Genomic DNA, 21619 nt, shown 5'->3' on the forward strand with positions numbered 1-21619 from the left:
TGTGAAATAAATTTGACTTTACATGGCAAAAATTTTAAGCTTAAAAAACTTAATCTCAGTGGTGGGGAAGCTTTTAGAAACGATAATCTGGGACAAAATTAACAGTCACTTGGACAAGTGTTAATTAATTAAAGGAAGCCAGCACGGATTTGTTAAAGGCAAATCGTGTTTAACTAACAGAGAGGGTTGATGAGGGCAATGCGGTTGATGTGGTGTACATGGACTTCCAAAAGGCGTTCGATAAAGTGCCAGCAAAGTTGAAGTCCATGGAATAAAAAGGGCCAGTGGCAGCACGGATACAACATTGGCTAAGTGACAGAAAACAGAGAGTAGTGGTGAACGGTTGTTATTCGGACTGAAGGAAGGTATACAGTGGTGTTCTCCCGGGGTCGGTACTAGGACCACTGCTTTTCTTGATATATATTAATGATTTGGACTTGGGTGTACAGGGCGCTATTTCAAAATTTGCGGATGACACAAAACTTGGAAGTATAGTGAACAGTGAGGAGGATAGGGATAGACTTCAAGGAGAACATAGAAAGGCTGGTAGAATAGGCACACGTGGCAGATGAAGTTTAATGCAGAAAAGTGCAAAGTGCTACATTTTGGGAGGAAGAATGAGGAGAGGCAATCTAAACTAAGGGTACAATCCTAAAGGGGGTGCATGAACAGAGAGACCTGGGGGTATATGTGCACAAATCGTTGGAAGGTGGCAGGGCAGGTTGAGAAAGCGGTTAAAAAAAGCATACGGTACTCTGGGCTTTATAAATAGAGGCGTAGAGTACAAAAGCAAGGAAGTTATGATGAATCTTTATAAAACACTGGTTTGGCCACAACTGGAGTATTGTGTCCAATTCTGGGCACCGCACTTTAGGAAGGATGTGAAGGCTTTAGAGGGTGCAGAAAAGATTTACAAGAATGGTTCCAGGGATGAGGGACTTCAGTTACGTGGATAGACTGGAGAAGCTGAGGTTGTTCTGCTTAGAGCAGAGAAGATTGAGAGGAGATTTTAATAGAGGTGTTCAAAATCATGAGGGGTCCAGACAGAGTAGTTAGAGAGAAACTGTTCCCATTGGCGGAAGGGTCGAGAACCAACACAGATTTAAGGTGATTGGCAGAAGATCCAAAGGCGACATGAGGAAAAACGACGAGTAGTTATGATCTGGAATGCACTGCCTTAAATGGTGGTGGAGGCAGATTCAATCGTGGTTTTCAATAGGGAATTAAGCAAGTACCGGAAGGAAAAAAATTTGCAGGGCTACAGGAAAAGGGCAGGGGATTGGGACTATCTGAAGTCCTCTTGCAGAGTCGGCACGGGTTTGACAGGCCAAATGGCCTCCTACTGTGCTGTAACGATCCTATGTGTGAAATATCTCCCCTGTTCAGGCATGCAACTATTTTTGATTGTGTGCTTAAATTTTTGTTAGCTTCTCTGTATGCTTCTCAAACATTCACGGATTCTACATCCTTGATTGGTTATCACCGTCTCCCACTTTCATCTCTTCTTCCCTCATTCACATATGGATGAGAAACCAGGGGTCAGGGTTAGAGCTGGAAGAGAGTGGGGAAGGGCCCAGAAATACAGGTCCACTGAAGATTGGAGTCATCTTGTTGCAATTGAGTCAGATTCAAAGATCCAATCAGTGCTGACATATCTGGTAGCTGAGGCAACATACACAGGTGAGAGAGTCAGAAAAGAGACTGAGGCCTGGAAGGGAAGGAATGGGGAGGTCTTGAGGCTGGAACTCTGAGGAAGAAACAAACCTGCTGTACACAGACTGACCAGCAGCACTGAGCCAACAGGAATAGGTCTCAGCAAATGGCTTGGCCAGGGAGGCAATGTGGGTTTTTGTGGGAGTAGGCAGGGGTGGAAGTCAAGGGTGGCAGCGTGTGAGGCAGAGCACTGTGCAGTAAGGCAATCTTGGGAGGTACAAATCAGTTGGTGGCTCATCTGGCAATTGATAAACTACACAGCAGACTGTGTCCGAGAACAAAAAGGTCTGGAGTACGAGGCTAGGGTTAGTAGCAGAAGCCTTTTTGGGGACGAGGACAGGATTGTGGATTTTGATTTTCTAAGGATTACAATGGCAACTGAAAACCTTTTTTGGAAACCAATATTTTTGGCAGTCATGCCAAATGGTTGGGAAGTTGTGGCACCTCTACGTGATTTATTTTTGGCCAACTGGATATGTGACATGCAAGAAAACCAATCACCACATTTGAGAGTATCCAAACCAAGTTACTGAGAAACTATGTAGAGTTTGTTTGCCCAAATTTATCGTTTTTACATGTCCAGCAAGGTTAGATGTACAAAAGTAACAGCCTCTCTACAACCCAATCATGTGGAGCCAGCCCGAGCCCAATTAAATAGATATAAAGTTATATCTCTCTACCATTTGAAATTGAGGATTGAATTTCTAGCTTTGGCAACAATTTTAGTTCAAGAGTTTCACAGGTAACTGGTGTTCAAGTGTATTATTGGGAAGCAAAACATTTTCTAGAGGAAGATAATCTGACCTCCTACCCAATATCAGCCAATCACAGCATTAGCAACAGAAGCGTAGACAGTTAGAAGTTGCAAGAGGACAGGATACAGAAAGACAATTGGTTTGCAAAAGGAGCAAAGAGCTTCTACATTTTTTATATACATGTCGCTTGGCATCAGAGAAAATGGTCAAAATTTGAAACACAAATCATTCTGTCCTACAAGTACCAAAGTGAAAATCTCCTCGAATCGGATCCAAATCAGAGCTGGTGTGCGTCATGGTTAAAAGGGGTTGTAAAATTTCCCACAGTTATTTTCAGACACTGCACCTTGTAACAGGGTGTTTGTTTTCTAGGTACAAGTGCCTGAACCATACCATCAGTACCAACCCCCATTTCAACATTTCCATTTCTCACATTCTATATTCTTTATGGTCCCTCTGTGCAAGATTTCCCTGTTAAAACAAAACCAATTCCTGCTGCAGATAGTAATTTCCAAACTGTTCAAACTCATTTCACTTAGACAACCTTCATCCATCTATTTTGGCAAAATTCCCAGTGATATAAACACAATATCCAAAATTACCCACAAACATTATGGCAGTGCATCCTCTACCATTTGGCATTTTGCCCAATGCCTTTAGAGTACTATAATTTTAACATCCGTCACCTAAAGAAATAATGCCTATTGTCCAAAGTAAGGCTTGCATTTAGTAATCAAAAAATAAATTGGCAGAAGTGTAAATACAGGAAAGAATATTACTTACCTTTTGGATAATCCTCCAACAAGAGGTTGAAATGACCAAGCTGGCAAAACAATTCAGGGTCAACTTTTCCCTCACACTTCTTGATCACTGCCTCAAAGCAGTGAATAGCCTAAACAAAACAAAAGAATGAATAATGAGAATGCTACATCATTGCACTACATCCTGCCTCCAGAGTTTAAGGATGAACCGTGAGGAGCAAACCAGTATTTAGATGTTAATGTGGGGCACAGAAGCTAGGGACAATGATCTCATTCCAGAATTCAGGATCTCTTCACCATGGAACATTTTTGATGAACAAATCAATGGAACTTTTAATTTACTTTGCAGCTCAACAACTAAATGCCTAAGGAAGTTTCTGTCATGGGAACATAGCAACTGTTTCTGGTTGGAGTCCTTTAAAAACATTTTTTAGATTTTATTGGAAGTATTTTTATTGACAGATGATTAGTTAGAAGTTATACATGAAGGGCACAAAATGAGAAGACAGTGGACTGAACTTATGGTACACAGACAAAAATCACAGGTGAGTTATGGTCAGTGCCAGCGTTAATAGATTATCTCCTACATGTATCTGTATATTGTTTATACCATATTAGAGTAATTAAATTGATAACATTTTTAGGTGGAAACTAAACTGGTATGGACTAAAGTGGTTCCAGTGAAATCTGACTGATTTCCCCAAACTATTGTGGTGCTTGTTCTCAATTTTGACATCATCTTGAAATATAAAGAATAGTTCACATGGATATCACTTTTGCAAGTGAAATATTTATATAGATAGCATTAAATCAAAATTAACTATAAAAGAGCCTTTACAATTGCAAAAAATGGCATCTACACTCAGAATCTATTTCAGGAGAACAGTTTATCAGTTCCAATCTTGCTTAAAATCACTTCTTCCCATTTGGGCCATCTGTATTTAAAAGATAGTGTGATGGCTAATAGCTAGATAAATGTTAATATAAAGTAACTTCAAAAAGGGGACTAAGGTGCTGCCAATACATTCATAACCTACATCATTAGTGCTGCTCCCCGGAACACACTTAAAATGGTATGTCTCTTATGCAGGCAAGAGCAGGGGTGGAAAGTGCTGTAAAAAGGATACCTCCAACAAGGTATTTTTAGCCAATTTTTGATGTGTGCATGATTACATAGAATTTATAGCACAGAAACAGTCCATTTGGCCCAAGAGGTCCATGCCGGTGTTTATGCTCCACACGCACCTCATCCCACCCTTCTTCATCTAACCCCATCAACATTGAACAACTTCTCCTTTGACTCCACTCACTTCCTCCAAATTAAAGGTGTTGCTATGGGAACCCGCATGGGCCCTAGCTATGCCTGCCTGTTCATGGGATATGTGGAACATTCTTTGTTCCAATCCTACTCAGGTCCCCTCCCTCACCTCTTTTTCCAGTACATCGATGACTGTATTGGTGCCGTTTCCTGCTCTCGCCCTGAACTGGATAAGTTCATTCACTTTACTTCCAATTTCCACCCTGCCCTCACCGTCACATGGTCCATCTCCGACTCTTCCCTTCCCTTCCTTGACTTCTCCATCTCCATTTCTGGCAATCGGCTTTCAACAAACATCCACTACAAGTCCACCGACTCCCACAGCTACCTGGACTACACTTCCTCCCACCCCGCTTCCTGTAAGGACTCTATTCCATTCTCCCAGTTTCTCCGTCTCCGCCGCGTCTGTTCTGACGATGCCACCTTCCATACTAGTGCTTCTGACATGTCTTCCTTTTTCCTCAACCGAGGATTCCCCTCTACCGTGGTTGACATGGCCCTTGACCGTGTCCATTCTATTTCCCGCACTTATGCTCTCACCCCTGCCCCTCCCTCCCAGAACCACGATAGGGTTCCCCTTGTCCTCACCTTTCACCCCACCAGCCTCCACATTCAACGGATCATCCTCCGCCATTTCCGCCACCTCCAACGTGATCCCACCACCAAACACATCTTCCCCTCACCTCCCCTTTCAGCATTCCGAAGGGACCGCTCCCTCCGCGACATCACCTCCAACAGCCCTGCTCCTTCACCTGACACCTTCCCGTGCAAGCGCAGGAAATGCTACACATGCCCTTTTACCTCCTCCCTTCCCACTGTCCAGGGCCCCAAACACCCCTTCCAGGTGAAACAGCAATTTACTTGTACTTCTTGCAATTTAATATACTGTATTCGCTGCTCACGATGCGGTCTCCTCTACATTGGGGAGACCAAACGCAGATTGGGCGACCGCTTTGCGGAACACCTCCGTTCAGTCCGTACGGGTGACCCTGAGCTTCCGGTCGCCTGTCACTTTAATTCACCGCTTCACTCCCACTCTGATCTCTCTGTCCTCGGGCTATTGCATTGTTCCAATGAAGCTCAACGTAAGCTCGAGGAACAGCACCTCATCTTTCGATTGGGCACTTTGCAGCCTGCCGGACTCAACATTGAGTTCAACAATTTCAGATAATTATCCCTGCCCCCATTTTTCATGCAGTATTATTTTTGCCATTCCCATTTGCAACATTTTATCTTTCCTGCCTCTTACAAAAGTACAGGATGTTCTTTCTACTCCTTCCTCCCCTCCTAACCACGCCCCCCCCCCCGCCCCCGTCTCTGCACCTGCTTAATATCTGTTACATCTCCAGCTTCTTCCAGTTCTGATGAAGGGTCCCAGACTTGAAACGTTAACTCTGTTTCTCTCTCCACGGATGCTGCCTGGCCTGCTGAGTATTTCCAGCATTTTCTGTTGTTATTTCAGATTTCCAGCATCTGCAGTATTGTGCAATTATAATCCCAACATATCCTTCTATTCCTTTCTCCCTCATGTGTTTATCTAGCTTCCCCTTAAATGCATCTATGCTAGTCGCCTCACCTACTCCTTGTGGTAGTAAGTCCCACATTCTAACCACACTGGGTAAAGAAGGTTCTCCTGAATTCTCTATTGGATTTATTAGTGACTATCATATTTATGGCCCCTAGTTCTGGTGTCCTCCACAAGTGGAAACATCTTCTCTGCATCTACCCTATCAAACCCCTTCATAATCTTAAAAGACTTCCATCAGGTTATCCCTCAGTCTTTTCTAGAGAAAAGAGCCCCAGCCTGTTCAATCTTGCCTGATGAGAGGTTATACCCAGTTCTTTTTATAATATGGAGACCAGAACTGTTCACAGTACTCCAAGTGTGATCTAACCAAGGCTCTATACAAGTTTAACATAACATCTCTCTTCAATTATATCCCTCTAGAAATGAGCCGCAGTGCTTTGTTTGCTTTTTTTTTAAATAGCCTTATTAATGTGCGTTGCTACTTTTAGTAACTGTAGCCCCAGATTTCTCTGCTCCTCTACCCCATTCAGGCATTTATTTTCCAACGAGTATGTGGCCTCCTTATTCTTTCTACCAAAATGTACCGCCTCAAGACTTATTTATATTGAAGTTAATTTGCCAATTATTGGCCCATTCCACAAGTTTACACGTTGTTAATAAGACCCACCTCCAACACTCTCAACCCTATTCCCACAAAACTCCTGACCATCCAACTTCCTTTCCTGGCTCCGTGCTAGCTGACATTGTTAACTGTTCCCTCTCCGATTTCCCCGATTTACTTAATCAAAACGCTTACATTTTTAATACCACGGTCAGATCTCCACTTAATATTCTCTGTTCCAGTGAAAAGAGCCCCAGATTTTCTCCTCTCATAACTAAGGCCTCTCATCTCGGATATCATATAAGTGAATCTCTTCTGTACCCTCTCCATGGACTTGACATCATTCCTGAAGCAGGGCATCCAAACATCGACACTATTCTAACTGTAGACTAACCAATGATTCATGCAGAATTAGTATTCGTTTTCAGAACATTTTCCCGTTCTGACAAAAGGTCAGAGACCTGAAACGTTAATTGTTTCTCTCACCACAGATACTGCCTGACCAGAGTGTTTCCAGCATTTTCTGTTTATATATTAGTATTACCTTGTTGCTTTTCTACTCTATGCCCCTCTTCATAAAACCTAGGATCCTGTTAGCTTTTCCAAAATAAAGCTTTGTATTCCTGAACCCCCTAGGTCTCTGCTCTTCTACACCTTTTAAAAGGCTCTAATCTTATTCCAAATTTTTAATGACCACCACATTCTTAAGGTCTTTTAAATCATTAGCAAACCACCTTAAGTGGAATAAAAGAGTTGGACAAAAAGGCCATTATGGTTAGTTGTAAAGACCTGATGGGCAATGCAGATTATGTTGCAAAACAAGCGATCCTTGCTGTTTATGTTTTGACACCAGAAGCTTACAGGTAGAAATGTAAAAGGTTATAGAAAGCTCAGCACTGTAGTCACAGAGAGCTGGCAATAGAAATGGGTGATATTAACATTGTGACTAGAGGGGTAAAATCTCATGTCTTACAAATAAATACGCATAGGAACGTAAGAAATAGGAGCAGGAGTAGGCCATTTGGCCCTTCGAGCCTGCTCTGCCATTCAATAGCTGATCTTCTACCTCATCTCCATATCCCTTGATGCCCTTAATATTCAAAAATCTATCATTTTATCGATTACGCAAATTAATGTGTAATAGTTTTCTGGAAGTAATTCCATCAGATTTTTAGCTCAGGACCTGGAATCATTTAGTGGCATTTTGAGCACTGAGGAGCCAGGCTGTACGAAAGTTAGATCCCTTACCTTAGCTGACCCGGATGATCAGCCTGCCCCGTGAAATTGTGTCAAACAGATCAGGGGAGCAATGCAAGGGAAATTAAATGTTATACAGATGCAGCAAGGTGGGACACAAAACAAATAACCACTCTGTCTGGAGAATAGTCTTCTTGACTGAACCAAAGACAAACACTACAGTGAGGAAATATGACACTGTACTTACACCCCATCACAGAAGAATGGCCAATAGAAGGCTTACATAATACTGGGTGTAGGTTTTAAACTGGTACACCTGTGTTTTGTGCAAAGCAATTAATATAATGAAGGCAGGATTGCTCGTATTCATCCTTGGCTTAAATATTGGTGGAGTATTTGATTTGGACAGGTATAAAGAAAGCAGGAGTTTCAGTATCTATAATATGCAATTGCTTAATTAGCGAAAATTAAGTTGTAACCACTTGCTTAATAGATAAGAACGCTAAGCCTGGAAAATCAGAAATCAAGAACAATGTGCAGGAGCAGAGGCTTTACTGAACCGAAACAAGATTAGACAGCCAGTGTGTCAGTGCCAGGGGACAGAGTGCTTTAATACAAAGCACAGTAAAGGTGCTCAGAGCAGCAGGTCACCTGAAAATGTCCAAGGGAGCCAGAGTAGATGAGCCAAGCAGGCCTGGGACAGGCTCAGCACACCAACCACACAGAGAATCCATGTGGACATAGGTGGAAAGCACTGACTTCAAGCTCCCAGGGTCATTTATCCTTAAGAGTGCAGTTCGTCTAGCAGCCCAATGCAGCACGACAATAACTTCATGCCACACCTCAGCCACAAGATAGTCTTCTGCATCTTGCCAGCTCAAAGGAGGATGCAGAGAGTCACATAATGATACACCAGCTGGGAACATTAAGCTTCTCAGAATGCATTACTGCTTCAGCTATACAGAGGGTATACAGTTGGAGATAGTTGGCAGTGAGGTCCTTGCAAAGCTTACAGCTACTGTAACTAGGCAGAGCCAAGCTAAGCTAGGTCATCTGTGTCAAAGGTAAAGGAAGACAATGTGATACCGACCAGGCAACATCTGTGGCTTTTGCCACACAATGCAAGAGATCACAACACGTGTAATTGTAGAATGTGATGGTTGCAGGTAAAGCACCTCCTGTGGAGCAATGGAACTGCAGAAATTCGTTACCATTGTTCCAGTCGGATCAGTCAATCAAAATACTGGCTATAGTACGATAGCAAAATACTGCAGATGTTGGAAATCCGAAATAACAACAGAAAATGCTGGAAAAACTCAGGTCAGGCAACATCCGTGGAGAGAAATTTGAGTTGACGTTTCGGGTCGAACCCTTCTTCAAAACTGGAAAGAAAAGAAACTAGATCGAAGGCAGGGCCTTTCCTTTCACCCCACCAGCCTCCACATTCAACGGATCATCCTCCGCCATTTCCGCTACCTCCAAAGTGATCCCACCACCAAACGTATCTTCCCCTCCCCTTTCAGCATTCCGCGGGGACCGCTCCCTCCGAGACACCCTAGTCCACTCCTCTATCACCCCAAACAGCCCTTCCCCTTTGCCTGGCACCTTCCCGTGCAAGCAGAAGAGATGTAACACCTGCCCCTATACCTCCCCCCTTCCCACTGTCCAGGGCCTCAAACACCCCTTCCAGGTGAAACAGCGATTTACTTGTACTTCTCGCAATCTAATATACTGTATTCGCTGCTCACGATGCGGTCTCCTCTACATTGGGGAGACCAAACGCAGATTGGGTGACCCCTTTGCGGAACACCTCCGTTCAGTCCGTAAGGGTGACCCCGAGCTTCCTGTCGCCTGTCACTTTAATTCACCGCTCCATTCCCACTCGGACCTCACCGTCCTCGGGCTCTTGTATTGTTCCACGGAAGCTCAACGTAAACTCGAGGAACAGCACCTCATCTTCCGATTAGGCACTCTGCAGCCTTCTGGACTGAATATCGAGTTCAACAATTTCAGATCATAACCTCGGCCCCCATTTCATTTTTTCTTGTAATTTTTCCACTCCTTTCCCCTCCCCCCTTTCCTTTTGTTTCTCTCTCACACCTGGCAGCTATCTCTTGCCCAGCCAGTACACTTTACACCTAATCTCAGCCTATTACCATCTCGTCTAGCTTCTAATCTCTCTTCCTTCTTTTGTTTCTTTTATTCTTTTGTCCGATCGCAGCCCTGCCTTCGATCTAGTTTCTTTTCTTTCCAGTTTTGAAGAAGAGTTCGACCCGAAACGTCAACTCAAATTTCTCTCCACGGATGTTGCCTGGCCTGCTGAGTTTTTCCAGCATTTTCTGTTGTTATACTGGCTATAGTACTTGCCAGTCCCATGTAAATGGCACCGAGTAATCATCTCTTGGAGGGAGGAAGTTATGTCATAAAAAAGGGTTTCATCCTGTTCAAATAACATTTCTGCATTATATTTCTTTTAATCTAAAGGGTAGCTAAGCTTAGGTAATGGAATATTTACATTTGAAGCCATGGGCACTGTTTGATTAGATTTCCCCTCTCCCTTATCTTAACTTGAAGGTCTGGGGTTTCATAGGACTGCGTTAACATCACACTAAACAAAGTGATTGGGAAAGGCAGAGACGGATCTGCTCTTTTGAATAGCTATTTGTAGTTCTAAATTACGTCAGAGACCGTGTAAAGGCAAGAATGGCACAGCAAACATCTGCTGCAGTGTGCCGATCAAATAGTGCGTACCACACTGTAGGAAATGGGCTCTCATTCTCCCACCGATTCCCTGTACTAAAAGCGCTCAATCTTAGCTGAAACTTCAGGAGTATCAAACAAAAGTTAGCAGTTTTCATAGGAGAAAGAGAGACAGTAAAAGAAAAATAATTTAAACAAATCTGTACTAGTTACATCTTACTAGCCAGTTCAACAAAAGCATCATCAGAAACCTGGATACAGATCAACTGCCCATACTCCTGATCAGGGACAGAAATGCAATCAGAATTTTCTATGCAATCTCCAAATTGTACCTGCCGCGCGCACACTGCTCTGGAGTGGACATATCCCAGACCGTTCCCATGGTTTACACAGCACAAATGACCACATGATCTTAATGCTAGAGTATTTACAGCACAGCCCGATTGGTTTATGCTCATGCTCATGTTCCACGCGAGCCTCCTCCCAACTCACTTCATCCAACTGCATCAACAGATCCGATTCCTCTCTCTTTTTACCTAGCTTCCCCTTAAATGAATCTATGCTCATCACCTCAACTACTCCATGTGGTAGCAAGTTAGACATTCTAACCACTCTGAGTAAAGAAGGGTTTCCTGAATTCCCTATTGGATTTATTGGTGACTATCTTATATTTAAGACGATAGCAAAATACTGCAGATGTTGGAAATCCGAAATAACAACAGAAAATGCTGGAAAAACTCAGCAAGTCAGGCAACATCCGTGGAGAGAAATTTGAGTTGACGTTTCGGGTTTGACCCTTCTTCAAAACTGGAGAGAAAAGGAACTAGATCGAAGGCAGGGCTGCGATCGGACAAAAGAATAAAAGAACCAAAAGAAGTAAAAGACCTCTAGTTTTGGACTCAAGTCTTTTGAAAATCCAAGTATATTACATCTACTTCATCTCAAAGCTATCATAGGAAATTGCTGACTGAAGGCATAAAACCTCCCTACATATCTAAATGGTGAAGTTGTTTATTAAGTTATTCGTTGTGATACCCTGAACTCCCTCACACACATTTCCTAGTAACTATATAGTGGTATTGTCAAACGGCCAAGAGAGCATATCCCCAGCCCATTCTCAAAAACACGTGTGGAAAAGGAGGGGGGGAAAAAAAGCACCAGTTTTTGTTCTGAGGCAGCAGCGAGAGATTGGGCTGTCAGAGGCAGAAACTCATCTATCTGAAATTGGTTTACTTATAAAGTACCTTTCATGACCTGGGGACTTTCCAAAGAGCTTTACAGCCAATTAAATACTTTTTTCAGTGTAGTCATTGTTGTATTTAACATAGGCAAACAGAGTAGTCAGTCAATTTACACGCAGCCATGCCCCACAAACAGCATTGAAAAGCATGACAATTTGCTGTGTTTATCCACAGCTTTTTTTAAAAAGACTTGTTTATTTATACAGTGGAACCCAGTTAAGGTGAATAACCTATCTGCCAACAAGACATTAAATCAAGCGGGTTATTCTACACAAGTGATCTTTGAGAGGCTGGGGAGATCAGTCTGTATAAAAAAAAATTAAAAGTTTAAGTGCTCAAGAACATCACACCTGAAGAAGCAGATACTGTCTCCCAGCAGGTGGGGAGAGAAAAAATCACTTCACTCTCCTGATTCAGGATACTTGAAGCATGTTGAGAAGTTACCATGCACCAAATGCACAACGTCCCACACAACTGCCACTATCCTGTTGAATAAAACAGCTGCACTTCAGCTCCTTCTGCGGTCTATCGCACAAGCAACAGACATAAAAGAATGTCAATAGTGCGCACAGAACCTGCTCACTGGAAACAACAAGCTGACTGAACTGAAAGAGGCGAATCAGGGAGGCCACTGCATCCGTTGTCTAAGCGATTTGATTTGTTTATATCTCCCAATGATTTCAGATTATTTAAAGAGATCAATTGTGCAGTTCATTTATTAGGCATTTCTTGAGTGGATTTCACTACAGAAACTTCTTGTAAATTGCGTTCAAGGATCAATGATATTGGTGCTAAAGAATTTTAGGGGCCCAATGTTTTAAATCGGAGGCTTTGGGAACCTGGAGTCATAGGAACAAGGGAAGTTGGCCATCCAGTCTGTTCCATCATTCAATTAGATCATGGCTGATCTATATCTTAATTCCATCTACCTGCCTTGGATCCATAACCCTTAATACCTTTGCCTAACCAAAATCTATCAATCTCAGTTTTGACATTTTCAACTGAGCTAGCCTCAACAGTTTTGGGGGGGTCCCGATTTCCACTGCCGTGTGTGTGTGTGTGAAGTGTTCCTGACATCAGCCCTGAACAGCCTGGCTCTCATTTTAAGAAGAATGTCCCTTGTTCTGGATTCCCTCACCAGAGGGAATCGTTTCTCTCTACCTACCCTACTGAATTCTTCAATCATCTTAAAACACCTCAATTAGATCACCCCTTAATCTTCTACATTCAAGGGAACACAAGCCGAGTCTATACAACCTGTCCTCTCAAATTAACCCTTTTAGCCCCAGTATCATTCTGGTGAATCTGTACTGCACCCCTTCCAAGGCCAGTATATCTTTCCTGAGCTGTGGTGCCCAGAAAAACAGTCAATATTAATCAGCGAGCACATGGGTGATGGGCGAATGATACTTGGTGCAGGATAGGATACAGGCACTAGTTTGAGATACTCTACCTTTTATTTATTAAAAAGCACAAAACAATCCAGTTACTTTCACTGCTCCCAGCAATCATTTCTTGGGGTGGGAGTGGGCACGAAGACTTACAGAAGGGTTTTATTCCTCATTAATTTTCCAATGATACACAGAGGTGGAAGATGGTGCATTGCTTACAAACATCAAATCCTCCATACAAACATATAATGGGAGCTGTAGTCCTATCTTATTAAATCTCTGCAGTTGATAATTTTTTTCCCCCTTAGGACGCGGACGGCACTGGCAAAGCCACATGATCACCAAGTATTCATAGTTCCCCCCCCCCCCCAGGTCTTGTGCCGATAGTGCTAGATAGGGAATTCCAGGGTTTTGATTCAGCAACAACGAAAGACTGGTGATGTCAAAATCAGGATGATGAGTTACTTGGAGGTGGTGATGAACCTATAATTTTGCTGCTGGTTGTCCTCCTCAGTGATAGAGGTCACAGAGTTGGGAGATACTGTCCAAATAAGTTGGCGAGTTGCTGTGGTGCATCCTGCAGTGTGCCAGTGATGGAAGAGATGCCAAGAGTCCAACAACAATAACTTGCCTTTAATATAGTAAAATGCTCCACGGTGCTTCACAGGAACGCTATCAAATAAAATGAAAACGAGCCACATAACGGGATGTCAGGACTGATGACCAAAAGCTTACTCAAAGAGTAGGTTTTTAAGAAGTGTCTTATATGAAGAAAGAGAGGCACAGAGGTTTAGGGAGGGAATTCCAGAGCTCAGGGTCTTGGCAGACAAAGGCACAGCCGCCAATGGTGGAGCAATTAAAATCGGGGATGCGCAAGAGGCCAGAATTGGAGGAGCGCAGATATCTCAGTGGGTTGTAGGGCTAGAGGAGGTTACAGAGATAGGGAGGGGCAAGGCCATGAAGGGATTTGAAAACAAAGGAGAATTTTAAAATTGAGGCTTTGCTTAACCAGGAGCCAATGTAGTTCAGCGGGTATAGGGGCGATGGGTGAATTGGACTTGGTGCGAGTTAGGATACAGACAGTAGAGGTTTGGATGAGCTTAAGTTTATGGAGGGTGGAAGATGGGAGGCCGGCCAGGAGTGTGTTGGAATAATCATAATCATCGCGGGAGGTAGCAAATACATGGATAAGGGTTTCAGCAGCAATTGAGCTGAGGCAGGGGGCAGAGTCAGGCGAGCTGACAGAGATAGAAAAACGCAGTCCTAGTGATGGGATATGTGGTCAGAAGCTCATCCCGGGGTCAAATACAACACCAAGGTTGCCAACAGTCTGGTTCAGCCTCAGACAGTTGCCAGGGAGAGGGATGGAGTCGGTGGCTTGGGAACAAAGTTTGTGGTGGGGACCGAAGACAATGGGGTCGATTTTAACTCGGGTGCGGGGAATTGTCGGGTTCCCCGAATTTGGTGTTTCCCACACAAATCTAAATGGGTCTGTGTGATTGATGCAATTTTAACTCAATTGGCCAATTGATTTCCAACGTGTGGGAAGCCTTGGCAATTAAGTATTTCCAGTTAGAAAGTCGCAGAATAGGACGTCATCATTGCTGCTGCTTTTAAGGTCCACAGCAAGCCTTGCTTCTTCTGCAGGCTTCTAAACTTCACCACTGAGATGGCACAGGAGCCTGCAGGAGCAACGGCCAGCGGGAGGGCAAGAGCTGCCCCCAAATTTGATGAGGCTTCACTCCAGGCATTGCTGGATGGTGCTAGGGCCCACAAGGAGGTGCTCTTCCCTTCTTCAGGGAGGAAGAGGCCTCCCAGTCAGACCAAGGCTGTGTGGCTACAGGTGGCTGGTGAAGTCAACTCCTTGGGGCTCACACGGCACACCTGGATGCAGTGCAGGAAAAGATTCCGTGACCTTCATCGCACTGGAAAAGTAAGTACTGTGTGAAGTTTCCATCCCCCTCAATCTGATCCCCATTGCCTTTCCTCACCAGCACTCAGCTTTAGCAATCTCTTCCTCCACATCCCACTAGACACGGACATCCATGCACCCATACCTATTCCCTCTCTCTCTATGCTCACACTCAGAACTATGCCACCATGCAGCCCTCGCACTCCCTCTCACTCTGATGCTTTGAACACAACTGACAACACACGGAGGGCCCTGAGTCTTGCAACCTCACTCCATCTTTGTCTCCTTTTAAGTATCTATGCTATGCAATATCTGCACTCACTCCTTCATTCTCACTCAACCTCCACTTGTCTCCCTCATTGCAGGAAAAGAGAGCTCACAACAGGAGAGCGCGAGCCAGGACAGGAGGAGGGCCGCCCTCATTAGCCCAGCTCACCCCCTAAGAGGAAAGCGTCCTGGAGATTGTCAGGGCTGACATAGATGCGGAAGTTGGGGAAGGAGAGACAGGTGCATCCCCGCAAGCTGGTGACAGAATAGTTTTCCATCTCTCTCATTGGCATTGCATGAGTCGCTGATAATGATTCTGGAGCTACATCATATGGACTTATGATCATCTGCAAAATGCAATGTGCATGTAACCTTGGCATCACATCTCTAACTTTTTCCTTGACTCCCCCACAGGACCATCGAGTGCCCCCGTCCCCAGTGTGCAGGAGGAAGAGCCTGAGATGCCAGATTCCTCAGAGGAATCTGCAACCTCTGAGGGCACAGCGTCAGCAGAAATAAGCGCACCCAGCACCAGCGCAGACACTCACATCTCGGTGGGACCTTCGGGACATAAAGTAGAGTTGTCACCTGGTGTATCACAGCTCACAAGTGAGCATCAGCAGATTGTGGAGACGGAGACAGGGACAGCAGTGGAGAGTCCTCGTCGGAGGGCGCAGGACTCTGCCAGCTCGGCTCAGCTGCATGTCGACCCTCTGCCTCTGGGTCCATCCGTAAGATCAGAGGTGATGGAACGCCATGCACAGATGCAGGAGTCTCTGGCAGGTTTTGTCTCCAGGGTCGCTGCAAGTGTGGAGCGAATGGAGGAGTCCATAGCGAACATGAGCAGAGCCTTTGTGGAGTCATTGGCGCATGAACGCATCAACACGGAAAGGATGGCTACCTACGTGGAAATGATTGCTGCCTCAGTGATAAGGCTGGATACGGTAGAGGAGGAGGGCTACGGCCATGGAGGAGCTTAGTCGCCAGGGTATGGAAAACATGGTGAGTGTTCAGAATGGAAGTCCTTCGGAGTAGGACTGCTATTGCAGATACGGGTCCCCATGGCCTCCCTGATGTGCAGCAAGGTGCTCTCAAGCCACTTGCAGGCACCGAGGGGGACCTGACCCATGAGAGGGAGGTTGGTGGCAGACCTCAAGGAAGTGGGGGCTCCTCTCCAAGCACTCACACTTCCATGCCACTGCAGAGCCCTCGGTCAGAGCCCCGCCGGAGTCCACACCCAACTGAGATAGACGTCTCAACTCCTGCACAGCCGCAGGAGCAGCAGACTGCTGACGAGCCCTCACAGGCTCGCCACCCAGAGGACGCCCGCCAAAGGTGTCGAGACAGGAGCAGCAGGAAAGTGAGCAAGGGGCCTCCACATCTGCTGAAGCCACAGGGGAACCACTACGTAGGAGCATGCGTAAGAGGAAAATAAAGCACAAATAGTCACAAGGGTAGTCACTTGGGTGAAATGTTGTGTATTCTGTAAAAATGCCATCAGTTGTTTGTTTTGCATAAAAATGCTGATGGCAACTTCTGCAGTTGTGGCATGTGTCATTTCGCGAATGTGGCTGGAGGTCCTCTAATGCCAAGAAGGGAAGGAAAAAAAGGCCTTCCGTGCTTCTGGTAGATGCCTCAGTTGAGGAAGCGCTGAGTGAGGCTGGTGAGAGGGGTTTCGCAGGAGGTCACGCTGGAGAAGTGTGTGAGGCTCCAACTTTCCACAGGTGTGGTTAAGCCTGGTAAAAGTTGCCCCAGGCCTGAAACAACAAAGTCCTGCCACCTGCAAATGATGGCTGATCAAATCTCCTCTTTAATGGTTGACCTGCAGCTGATAGTCAGCAAGCCAATAGTGCTCACGCCAGGTTTCACAGGCATGATCCCCACCAGGCGTGTTTTACGTGGGAAAAGGGTTAAACAGGCAAGGACCTGTTAAAATGGGCTTATAAAGGCCAATGAGTGCTGTTTAAGGGCCCTAAAGACCAGTCCCGCCTGTTGCAGGCGGGACTGTTCGGGACCATCAGACACGCCTGGGTTAAAATGGCTAGGTGTCGGGAACCAGGCAGGGAGGGGGGTCCCAACCCCCAGGTTTTGCGATTTTAACCCCCCCACATGCCTCAAAGCCCGCCTGACGGCCGAGTTAAAATCAAGCCCAATGGCTTTGGTCTTCCCAATATTTAGTTGGAGGAAATTTCTGCTCAACCAGTACTGGATGTCGGACAAGCAGTCTGACAATTTAGAGAAAATGGAGAGATCGAGAGAAGTGATGGTGAGGTAGAGGTGGGTGTCAGCGTAAACATGGAACCTGACGTGTTTTCGGATATCGGCGAGGGGCAGAATGGAGATGAGAAATAGGAGGGGGCCAAGGACAGATTCTTAGTGGCCTCCAGAGGTAACAGTGCATGAGCGGGAAGAGAAGCCATTGCAGGTGATTCTCTTGCTACGACTGGATAGATAAGAATGGAACCAGGCGCGTGCAGTCCCACCAAGCTGGACAATGGTGGAGAGTCATGGTCAACTGCATCAAAGGCTGCAGACAGGTTGAGCAGGACGAGGAGGGATAGTTTACTACAGGCGCAGTCACATAGGAGGACATTTGTGACTTTGACAAGAGCCGTTTTGGTACTGTGGCAGAGGCGAAAACCTGATTAGAGGGTTACGAACATGGAATTCCGGGAAAGGTGGGCACTGATTTGGGATCCAGTAGCAGGGTTGCCGATCCTGGATGGTGTCAAGATTCTTAACTGGATGGGTGCAACTTCCACATTCAAGTTATGAGAATTGCATCACACTCCTGGTTCACACAAGGGTCAGGAAGTGAGCCACTCATCAGAGTACCCAGCCTCTGCTCAGCTCTTATAGCCATGATGTTGATATGGCTGGTACAAGTAACGCTAATGGTCAGTGGTGACCCCCAAGACGTCTATCAAAGGCGACTCGGCAATTGTAGTGCTACTAAAGACTGGGAGAAGGTGATTCAGCCTTTTCTTGCTGGAGATGCTTATTGTCTGGCAATTAAATGCTTCCCAGATTGCATGTGTGGGGTTGTTTGCTGGACATCAATTTTGCCTCACTGGGATGTTGATACCAGGCACCAATCTTAGACAGGAGTGGTGATGCCCAGTGTCAATTTTCTGTTTGAGCCCCGGGGGGGGGGGGGGGGCGGGGGGGCAGGGGGGAGACATGGAATTCCTTTCGCGTCTCTTCATTTCTTCGTTGTTGTTTTCCCCATGACTATTACATTTCTTTTTTTAAACTTTTGTTGTATGGGAGGGCTTCTTTTTTTCTTCTTTCAGTGGCCCTGTCACATCGTAACAGTAGGGGTTACGCCATTATTTTCCAAGTCAGATGACATTAGGTTTACAGAGTCGCCTACTGGTACAGTAACTTTAAAAACTAGAGTTCATGCACTGTTTTTAATATATAATAGATTTGTTCACAGAACATTCAGAATTCTGATTATCACCTATGAAACAAAGAAATAAAACTCTCTATGATTTCCTTTTCAGTTACCTAAGTCACGTTTGTACCATACTTTTCTTTTGTGTGTATCTTGGTACGTATCTATAAACCCAGGAGATAGATGCAAGAATTCAGAATAAACTGCGTGTACAAATGCAGCCTGCCTTGGACTACTGCAAATGACCAACTGGAACTGAATCAGTTTATGATTCAAAAAGATATATTTCATGGCTAGTAAGTTGCAATTAATATACAAATGAACATAGCATATCGGTAGCAATTTCAAAGATATCTTAATGTTATGATTGTGTCCCAATACATGGGAGAGGGGAATGAAGGTGCTTCATTTTCTATGAACAGCACTTCAAATTCATGCTTTTTCCCTAGGTAAAATAACTGGCTTTGTCTAAACCATGAAGTCCATCTACCTTTAGTTAGACTGCAGATCGCAAGAATAATACTGATCAACTGAAAGAATAAACTTATAACCATGTAATAAAATTTAACAGAATATCACATTTAGCATAGAGAATACACAGTCTAGAATAAATATGTCTAGAAAAACATTACAAAATTAGAATGAAAATAAAATTACAGGAAACTGTGCTATCCGGCACCGACGGGGCCGAGCTGTTGCCGTTCCCTCAAAACTGCCGGACACACCAGCGCTGATGTTGAAGCATACGGAGATTTTCAGCTCCGTGTGAATCAACAAACCCTGTTGCTTAGCAACAGCTTCTAAACAGTCGGCAAGCGTCTCTGTAGCGTCTCTAGCTGAAGCTGTTGCTTAACTACAGACCTTGCAGAGCTTGACTGTTGAGAAAAAAGAAACGAAAAGTAAAAAAAACGGCTCCTGATTTTTGCTGGTGGCTCGAGCTTGCAGGACATTTAGCCTCCGGATAACACAAAGTTTCCTGTACATGGAATTGGAGACAGGGAGTAGGAATAAAGGGTACATTCTGATTGGCAGGATGTGACCAGTGATGTTCCCCATGGGATCTCTAGTCCAGTCTCATCTTTTCACCACATATATATTAAAGACTTTGATGAAGAAAGAGTTTTATATCCAAGTTTGCAGATGAGACTAAGTTAAATGGCATAGTAAATTGTGGTAATGGCAACCAGAAGTTACAAAAGGATATAGACGGATTAAATGAGTGCGCAAAACATCGGCAGATGGAGTTCAATGTGTGGTAGCGAGAGGTCATTCACTTTGGATTCAAGAACAACAAATTGGAATATTTTCTTAATGGGGAGAGACTAGGTGCAGTGGAAGTGCAATGGGATTTTAGGTGACCATGTGCACAAATCACTAAAAGATAATGCACAGGTACAAAAAGCAATCAAAAAGGCAAATTAAATGTTGGCCTTTAATGCAGGGAGGTTGGAATAGAAAAGAGTGAAGAAGTGATGCTTCAGCTGCACAAAGTCGGTTAGACCCCATTTGGAGGGCTGCCTTTAGTTTTGGGCACCGCACCTCAGGAAAGAGATATTGGCCTTGGAGTGGCTACAGCACAGAGTCACCAGAATGATACCAGGGCTTGAAAGGTTAAGTTAGGAGGACAGTTTGCATAACCTTGGCTTGTTTAAACAGTTGAAAGGTGATCTTAATAGGTGTTTAAAACGAGTCATTAGGGTAGATACAGAGAAATTGTTTCCTCTGGTGTAGGAATCTAGAACAAGAGAGCTTAATCTTAAAACTAGAGCTAGCCAGTTAGGAGTGAAATCAGGAAGCACTTTTTCCACACAAAGGGTAGTGGAAATCTGGAACTCTCGTCCCCAAAACACTCTGGATGCAGAGTCAATTCAATTTTTCAAGACGGAAATCGATAGATTTTTGTTAGGTAAAGATATCAAGGGATATGGACAAGCGCGGGTAAATGGAGTTGAGGTACAGATCAGCCATGATCTAACTAAATGGTGGAACAAGCTCGACAGACTGAATGGCCTTCTCCTCAGTTTCCTCTAATAACGTACCACACCCTCACTGCTTCAAAGTCAAAAAGGTGCCTTTCATTCCACTTTTACTCTCAAATAACAAGTGTATTAATTTGTGGGGCGGTTTTTCCCCGAACTCTGATCACTTTCTTACCCTCCTGGGCCACACCAGGCATCACTACAATCTCTCTATAGCCAGAGTGTATATGCACCCCCTCCTAATTTTCCCTCGAAATTACTATTTATGAAGCTCATCACCTCAAAACTTCTCAAAGTACTTCCCACAATTAACTACTTAAGTACTTTAACGAGTTTACCTGCGTCGACTCGGTGACTCACCCAATGACCCATAAGCAAGTTCAGTTCAAACCTGTATCTGTGAGGCATACCAACATTTTCTTTAGAGCCCAATTTCAAACTAACAATTTCACATACAATACAGCATTCTTTCTAATATTTCTGCAAATGTTTAAGAGTACAAAATTAGGAATACAAAAACACCACTGATTTGATCAAAATATGAAAAAATTAAAAACAAAAAGATCTTGGCAGGCAATACAGGAAACTTTCGATTAACCGGCCACTAAATAACCGGAACGCTCTATCCACCGGCAAAATTCAGGAGTCGGTTCAGATAACTTTTTTTTTACTTTTAGTTACTTTTTTTTTACTCCATTTGTGGCTGTGCAAGCGTGTAGCTGAAGCTGTTGCTAAGCTACAGAGACGCTTGCAACTTGTGCCGATTGTTTTGAAGCAAGCAACAGGGTTTGTTGCTTTATACGGAGCTCTGAGCTCCGTATCTTTTACTATAGCGTTCGGTTATCCGGCATTGTTGATG

The 21619-nt window shown here is 44.4% G+C and overlaps 1 protein-coding gene across 4 annotated transcripts in view; it reads right to left on the reverse strand.

The window, feature by feature from the left end:
* The window catches only part of kdm6a (lysine (K)-specific demethylase 6A), a 317166-nt gene that overhangs the window by 248546 nt on the left and 47001 nt on the right, over positions 1–21619 (reverse strand). For all 4 annotated transcript variants that reach the window (XR_015080830.1, XR_015080829.1, XM_086006692.1 and 1 more), the window contains exon 3: positions 3252–3360. Coding sequence is in view for 2 of the 4 variants with exons in the window: in XM_086006692.1 (XP_085862818.1) it covers positions 3252–3360 (109 nt within the window). In the remaining 2 variants the exon portion in view is untranslated. The remainder of the gene's footprint in view (positions 1–3251; positions 3361–21619) is intronic.

This window comes from Somniosus microcephalus, chromosome 14, assembly GCF_052327205.1.
Source record: "Somniosus microcephalus isolate GS21.2 chromosome 14, FLI_Smic_1.0, whole genome shotgun sequence".
NCBI lineage: Eukaryota > Metazoa > Chordata > Chondrichthyes > Squaliformes > Somniosidae > Somniosus > Somniosus microcephalus.